This window comes from Sitodiplosis mosellana, unplaced genomic scaffold (genome assembly GCF_009176505.1).
Source record: "Sitodiplosis mosellana isolate CC-2019 unplaced genomic scaffold, AAFC_SMos_1.0 Smas_scaffold_5467, whole genome shotgun sequence".
Lineage (NCBI taxonomy): Eukaryota > Metazoa > Arthropoda > Insecta > Diptera > Cecidomyiidae > Sitodiplosis > Sitodiplosis mosellana.
In genome coordinates this window covers 26,283-34,582 of record NW_022600709.1, presented here as the reverse complement: position 1 = coordinate 34,582, position 8,300 = coordinate 26,283, and the positions used below count along the sequence as shown (strand labels likewise).

The 8,300-nt window shown below is 35.4% G+C and overlaps 1 protein-coding gene across 1 annotated transcript; it reads left to right on the top strand.

Annotated features, from left to right (window-relative positions):
- Nucleotides 1-986: 986 nt before the first annotated feature.
- On the top strand, nucleotides 987-7,865 carry LOC129572752 (uncharacterized). Its single transcript, XM_055452848.1, has 5 exons — nucleotides 987-1,448; nucleotides 4,935-4,974; nucleotides 5,066-5,201; nucleotides 6,393-6,897; nucleotides 7,292-7,865. The coding sequence occupies exons 1-5, from the start codon at nucleotides 1,388-1,390 to the stop codon at nucleotides 7,645-7,647; spliced, it is 1,098 nt and encodes a 365-aa protein (XP_055308823.1). The 5' UTR covers nucleotides 987-1,387; the 3' UTR covers nucleotides 7,648-7,865.
- Nucleotides 7,866-8,300: the final 435 nt, after the last annotated feature.

The following is an 8,300-nucleotide window of genomic DNA, read 5'->3' as shown; positions in this document are numbered from 1 at the left end:
AGACCGATTTGGAATGGAAACGAAATTCTCTTCGAGAAAAAAACGTACAAAGAGAACAAAAAACTGGATGCGAAAACAATGCACACTAAATTTGAATAAGTAACTCAAAGGGTAAATAAGTTTTTTTAACTTTTGACAAAAGTCTTCAGACCAACGAACTTTTTTTCCATTATTTTTTAAGGAAATTGTTATGAAAAGTCTTTGTAAAAACAGACTACACTGAGAAAAAGTTTGTGTTATACATTTTGGACAGAAAAATGTTCAGCTAAAAAAGTTTAAGAAAAAATGTGCATGATGCCCAAAATTTCTCAATACAGCGAAAAGACAATGAAATCCACATTTTTGTTCTGTTTCGTTAGTTCGAATTGCAATTTTGCAAACTGTTTTAAATTTGATAAGTGCGTTTCGCTTGATAACGGCAAGGTCAGCTAAAAAAGAGTCGCTTCTGTCGAAGAATCCATCAAAATGCCATTGGATAACAATCTAATGGCTTTGTGCACGCAACAAAAATGCAAAGTTTTAAATGTCATGTCATTTTTCGTGTTTTTTGCGTATAAATCTTAACGTTTTTTTTTTTGCAGCAAAACACATGAATGGCTCAAATTGAGTTAACCAATAACAAAAATGAGTTAGCCAGTCACACTGGCCCAGTATAGTTTCAATTATAGCCTTAGCCGTGGAGTGCATATGTAAATTGGTGCTATACAATAAATGAATTGGCATGCGCTAAGTAAACGATACGAAGATGACTGGGAAAAATATGCTTCAATTAGCAAAAACACTGTCATACCAAATGGACCTAATAAATTTTGATGAAGCTGCCGCACAAAAACGTGCGTACACATATGAATAAACACAAAATAGCGGCATATTTGCTTGTGTATTGCATGTCAGTGTCTCCAGCGTGGCGAAGACACAAAACAGAGATGCGAACAAAAAGGCATGTGAAGACGTTAACAAGTTTTAATTTAGCGGCCACTCCGTGTTTGTTAGCCGACGAATACGATCGCACTTTTAGTCCTTAAGATTGAAATCTCGTGAAATTCAAGTTGGGTATCAGTCGGTTTTTTATTTCGGTGTTTCCCCACATCACACATCTTCCGTTATATGATAACAGTGAACGGAACGATTTTAACCAGTTCTAGAGCGACTGTTCAGCGGTAAACACCTGTGTGTCTGTGCGATGTGATCAAGTGATTACGGGTGCAAACGAAGCATTATCGCTGATTTAATGATCAACGAATTCGCATGATTGAACGATCTCCGGAATATAAATGACATTTCGAGACTAAGTTACGAAGTTGAAATCGAATTAAAAGACATTACCGATATCATTCGCTTATCAGAAACGAATTTTAAAGTTTACGTAAACGAGAAGGAGACAACAATGAAAAAATTCAACAATTTCGGCGTTTTTAGCACGATATTCATCTTGATTTTGTCAAGCGGTGAGTTGAATTGCCCCCTGTGTTATGTTTTTCAGTGAAGAAATATTTCTGCGGCAATTTCAAGGCTAAAAATTGGTTGATCAATGTTTGAATCGACACCGGATGTGATTGGTTTAGTGAATTATTGAAGTTTTTCACTTTTCTTCATGTAAAAACACCGTTCTTTTCGTTCTCACCGCTATTTTCTTTCTGTGTTTGCTCTTGTGTGAAGTGGTCTTTGATTCGAAGGGTTTGTGAAACCAATTGTGTGCGGAAAATGAAGAAAAATGAGGCCCAAATTCAAAGTGTCTAAAAATGAAGCAAAATATGCTAAATCTCTCAAGTTTTGCCATGATTTACTTCGACCACTGCTCCATTGATGTTTCTCGATTTGAATTTATTCGCGGACGTCAACAAAAAAAGGTACACCAAACGATTCGAACGAAGTGTTCATGCCAAGCAATTTAAAGCAGTCAATCATTTTAATTGACTCATAAAAACTGGAAATGTTCAAGAAGCATTTATCAAACGGGACCGGCAACGAATGTTGACTCAACATGCAAATTGAGTGAAGTGATCAGTTTCAGAAAAACAGACAGAGAGTAAGAGAGGAAATTCCGTTTTTTTTAGCGGGGAATTCACTTTGAGTATTTGGAAAAAACTTCCCGTTTATAAAATCAAAAATGCAAATTTGTGGTAAAAAAACAAACCTAGAATTTGTCTAAGGTTGCAAACTGTATTCGTTGTTGATTCTACCCGTTGTCGATTCTACCAAAAATGTTTGTGCCAGATAAAAACATTTGAGAATATTTTCCAGGTGTATGATCAATTCAAATAAACTGCATGGATTTTTGTGATTTTTTGTTGTTATAAAACCCTATTTGATCGGAAAAAGCCCAAATATTGACCGTTTACATTCTATTTCTCTTCCTTTGTGAAATCCCTGAAACATTTGAAATATTCTTGGAAATGAATGATTGGGTTAAATAGTGTTGCGCATAATGAAGACACATTTAAATTGGGTTTACGGTCCAAACTGAGACATAGCAGTGACTGTCATTTCTATGCATAGACAAATTTATGTTGTGCTATGCTGTGATTAGATCGAAATCAATTTATCATCGGCTCGATCGTCTTAACCGTATCGAATTTTATGTCATCTTAATGTTTATGGTATGTGATTCCAATGGTCTCACCTCTCAACAGGTGGTCAAATTGAAGTGTAAATCTTATCGCTTCTTCATCGTGCCTCAAAAGACATCGATTGATGAAGAGCGAAAGTCTTCATTTTGATACTAAATGGTCATTATTTAGTAAACAGATTTAAAATCTATTCACTCTATCAAAGTATTCCAACTATTTCCATCAATTTGTTAGTTTCCGCCTACCAAAAAATATGTTTTATTGCATATTTATTGGCATTCTTCATGTACACAGTCAATGCACTGGTCGAAAGTGAACAAAGTCTATTTGAATGAAAGCAAAGTCTTCATGAATAGAAAGAAATGATCGAACTCTTTGAGACAAAGAGTTGTAGCAGAGAAGGAGTTGTAGCAAACAAACAACATGTACATGAGTACGCGCTATTTATGAGTTCATATAAAAACTATTACTTTGTTGTTCGGTCCTAAAAATTTCATTAATTTGAACCCATCAGCTGGACGCATATCTTTTTTTATGGCTGCAATGAGTCATTGCGTGTGTTGTGTCAGTGGGAAAAATCAATTAATTGCCGTGCCGATTTCAATTTAGTTCGGCCAAACCATCCATTTAACGGACCCACAGAAATTCCCCCACATTTTTTTCACTTCAAATTAAAACACATTTCTTTCTCTTTCGTTTTTTACTTCCTTTTTTTTCTCATGCGATAAAATCAACAATATGTCTACATCCAAATTTTTAATTGAAGTGAAAAAAAATTGTTCAAATTCGATTCATAGATTTTAATTGAGAAAAAAAAGCGTTTGAATTGAATTTTAAAAGAGATCTAAAACAAAGCCGCGCACAAGTATTGACGCAATTTCTAATTTATGTGAACAACAATGTCAATATTACATGCGAAATAGTGGATTTTTCGCCGTTTGTCAACGATTTTTATCACTTGAATGACTTGAGCGTCACTTAACACGGCAATCACCGTAATTTGCAACTCGTTAAAACAAGCCGGTTAATTAGTTGTTTTCTATTTTCTAATTCGAAATGAGCATATGTGCGAAAACACCGGTTCAGCGCGTTAAGCGAAAAACACCGCGACGGCATTTCAAATGTCTATGGGCCGAACAAATAGTTTACGGTTGCTATACTAGCTATTATTCATTTGCCATTCAAGCAATTCGCCCATAAATGAATTAAACAGCGGCGCTATTGCAACGCATATCAGCGGCATTTTAATTAAAAGTTTCAGTATAAATGCGACTGGACATTTAAACAGAAGGCTTAGAAGTGTGCCACTCGTTGAGCTAAGTGCATCGAATGCATTAGCGAGGATTAGAGGCTAAAGTTTTGTTTCGGATTTCGATTTCAATCGAGGTTTTATGCGAATTGAAGCGATATTTTATAGCGATTTGGATTTATTTAGGCACATTGAATGAAAATGATATCTTAGCAAAAATGAATAGATGAAAAAATTATTCATTTGATCTTATCATACGTATTCATTTGATTTTGCCACTCATTTACGTTTACTGATACTTATGGGTTACTGGTTACACTCAATTCAGATCGGACCATTCTATTAGATGAATGGCTCCATAATATCGCTTTATTGAGCATTGTTCCATATTGTTAAGCGCTTTCTATAGAAGCATTTAAAGCCATGAATCATATTTTTAGACGATAGCTTTTATACTGGATTAGTCATGACTACATGTTTAGCTGCATATCAATGCCTGTGACACAGGCCCTGTGCTAACTCAAAACCATTGTAACTGTGTCCAACTCCAAACAATTGCCGTTTTAATTGAATGGCAGTCGATTATCGAATCAATGGCTAGTTTCTTGACTCGTGTCAGTATGTTCAAATCTGATAAGAGAACTGTGGAATTCCGATTTAAATGAACCTGACTAACGGGTTGAGTATTGAAAAGCATCGCGACTGACAAAAATCAACTGGTTCATCAAATGATCATCGATTAGTATGCAAATTTTTGACCAATTTTTTTGTTTCAACAAAAGTGATATTCGTTTTAATGAGAACGTCAGTTGAATGGAAGAAAATGGAGGGAAAAAAACGGCTGAATGGGAATTTCAAAACAAAATGATTGGGAACAAAACAAATGCTGACACATTTGTAAGCAAATCACATGGACGAAAATGTTCTTTGATCTGAATGCCAAATCAATAATGGCTCTTGAATTTCGAACGTGCACAATTCTGACGATTCACCAGAAGCAATTTGTACACCTCTGAAACAATTTCAACATTGCCATCGCATTCAATTCTTAATATCTTGCTCAAACAACCATGAAAACTCATTTAAATCAACACATTATTTGTCTTTCGTTTCAGAGCAAATTTTCGGCACAATTTATTACGAAATCAATGACAAGTATGATATTAACATTTTAATAGGTATCATGTGAATATGGACTGATTTTCTCGCTCTCCTTCTCTCTTTCTCTCCCTCGCTCATTATTTAGTTATCCAATTGCCGTTGAATCCGTTCATGCTTCGAATTATCGAACAGGGGGCAAAAGAAGCGCACAAAATTACGATGATGCCGAACATACAGGATTGAAACTAGTGCAACCGCCGAAAGATGAACATGACACTGAGGTATGGAATTCTTTTTTGCGCATCACTTGTTTTCTGTTTAGACTTTGTTTTTGTTCGGTCATCAGTGAGATTTGGACCGACTCATGAACACACTGTGTCTGTTGTCATTTTTGGCTAAATTAAAACTATTTTTAGATTATTTTAAATTGAATCGGCCAAAATTCACGTGTCAATTTTTTATCGGGACAACATTGTTCTCATAACAAAATTGGTTCCATCAAAACCTATTTAGATTGCATCATCACAGTCAATCAACAATTGCCAGCGAATTCAATTTGGTTTTAGTTTAATTTGTACCAATTTCGATCGGTGGACTGAATTAAAGTCGCTTCAATCAAGGTCACTACAGATTACCCTTTACATCGCTCTTTCATAGCACCATTTGATTATTTATTTGTCTTTCTTATTAAAAATTTGATTAAATCTGATTATAATTTGTATAAATTTAATTCACATTTGAAGGACGGTAAATAGACAACTTGAGAAATAGAACTACACTCGATTCCATTCCATTTCATTGACAACTTTTGGCAACGAATGCTCATCAAAAAAATGTTTCAAATTAGATTAAATCAAATTTAATAAGAAAATCAAATAAATAATCAAATGGTGCTATGAAAATGTAAAGGGTGATCCGTGGCGACCTTGGTTCAAGCGACTTTAATTCAGTCGATCAAAATTGGTACAAATTCAACAAAAATCTAATTGAATTCACAGGCAATACGAATAGTTGTCGACAATTTATTGATTGACTGAGTTAAAGCTGATGCGATCTAATTTCTCGAATGCGGTTTTAATGGAACCTATTTTAATATGACAACAATGCGCTGTCCCGAAAAAAACGATACGTGAATTTTGGCCGATTCGATTGAGAAAAATCTAAAAAAAAAAGTATTAATTTAAAATCGTATGCTAAAAATGACAAAGTGTGTCTATCAGTCGACCCAAGTCTCACTCAAGACTGAACAAAAACAAAGCCGTTTCTCCGTGAATAAAAACCCATTCTCAGTTTTGTGTTTAAAAACCGAAAACGATTTGTCTTTTTTCTGTTAAACCTGATCTTTTTCTCTTCAGTAACAAGTTAACTTCAATCGATTCATATTCAAATTTCATTTATCCTACCCTATATTCACTTTAAAAAGTCAGAAAATCACTTCAAAATATTCACTTATTTCTTTGCTCTTATTCCAGATTCCTCAAGTCACATCGGCTCTTAAAAAGCCAAGACATGCGAGAACGAATCGCTTTTGTGTGAGATGTCCCAAGCCAATACAGGCTGTGTCGCGTGAAGGCCTGGATGGTGTTCTGGTACAACCACCACCGCCGCGTTCATGCAAAACCCATTTGCCATTTTCCGAGCATTTATTTAAAATAGAAACACTTTTCGGACCAGATATTCCATTCGTACTACCAAAAGGTCGACATAGTCTTCATGCAAAAATTCGTAACGTTGAAACGGGTCTGGTCATTCGGAGTTGTGTTTTGAAATATGATGTAATTGTACCGCATTGTAATGGTTACCCGAATTTGAAAAACAAGAATTTAACAATGTCTTGTACGGCTGCCACTGTTTGGGGCTCGAAATGTGCATTCGGATGCAAGAATGAAGGCGAATTTCTTACACATCGCGAACCAATGGTCTGTAGCGAGAGCTTGGAATGGATCGGAGAAGAACCGAATTGCACTCAGGAGTTGAGTGAGTGAATATTTAAGGAGTTTTGCAATGAATAAAATCGAATGCGATTTTTTTCTTCATTTTGATATGAAAATGTTTGGTAAAAACAATGGAATGTAGGATAAAAGATCACATTTACGCGTTCATAGACTCAAAAAGCATGCGTTTTCACTTATTGTTTCGATTTGAAGAAAGAATTGGTTGATTTTCACTTAAAAATGACAATTTTGTTCGGTAACTCTTCAAGTTATTCTCTTCTCGACTCGTTTCTAGCAATTTGAGTGCATTTTCTGCTGCTCCCCCTGATTTTTTTCTTTCCTCATCCAATTCAAGTTAAAAAAAAAAATGTGAATAATCTTCTGTCTTCAATGAAACCAGATTTGAAAACTACATTTTGCTTTGATTTTTCCCACAGATAACGAGGTCTACCTTGGCGACGAGCCGGCGAATGATACCAAAAGTGGGGAGTACTGTACACAGCCAGAGCCACCGACAAACGGTCGTTTTATTTGTGTTGCAGCAAATCAAGATTTTCAAGCTCTTTTGACTAACGTGGATGTAAATCTCATCGAAACGCAAAGAACTTTGGCACCTGGCAGCACATGTCATGTGCAATGCAATCGCAGCTTCGCAATTCCATACCATTTGAATCCTTTTTCGAAAGTGGAATGCACCAACGGCACATGGAACACAACAAATATCGATTTTTGCTACAAAAGACAGCCACAACGTCGGCATTTAAAGTATCATCGCAAAGAGACACACACATAAATTTTTCCATTGCATATTGAAGCCAAAGTGCACAAGAAAGAAGGGAACTATCATAGAAAGAAAATTCTTTCATATCAAACAAAGAGACATCAAACGCCAGATTTTGTATTAAAATTCATGAATTTATCCAATTTTAGACAGTAAGCGCAATCGATCGATTCAAATCACACCCATTGAATTTTTTTAAAAATATAACGAATAAAGATTTATTTGATTCGTAATTCATGTATATTTTCAATTTTGAATCAACGACCAAAGTACGCAGAATATTTGAATTTTTCGGATTTCCCTGTGTTGCATATAGTAGATTAACGGTTCTATTAATGCCAAGTGATGAAGTTTTGATCTCTTTTAGACAAGGTCGTAGCGTGAATGAAAAGACAGGGGGGGCTCAGCCTTATTTTTCAAATAATAATCGTCAAAACTTCAGGGGGCTCAGAAAATTCCAGGGGGGCTCAGCCCCTTGCGCCCCTATGGACGCTACGGCCCTGCTTTTAGACAAATCTAGCGGATAAAATGTGGAAATTTTAGGTAAGTACCTGTTGCTATTTGAAATGACGACCGAAAATGTAAAAATATAGTGATAAAATATTTCGAGAATTTGGAAGAATGTGGGACCTACTTTGCAATTATTGATTCCAATTTATGAATCC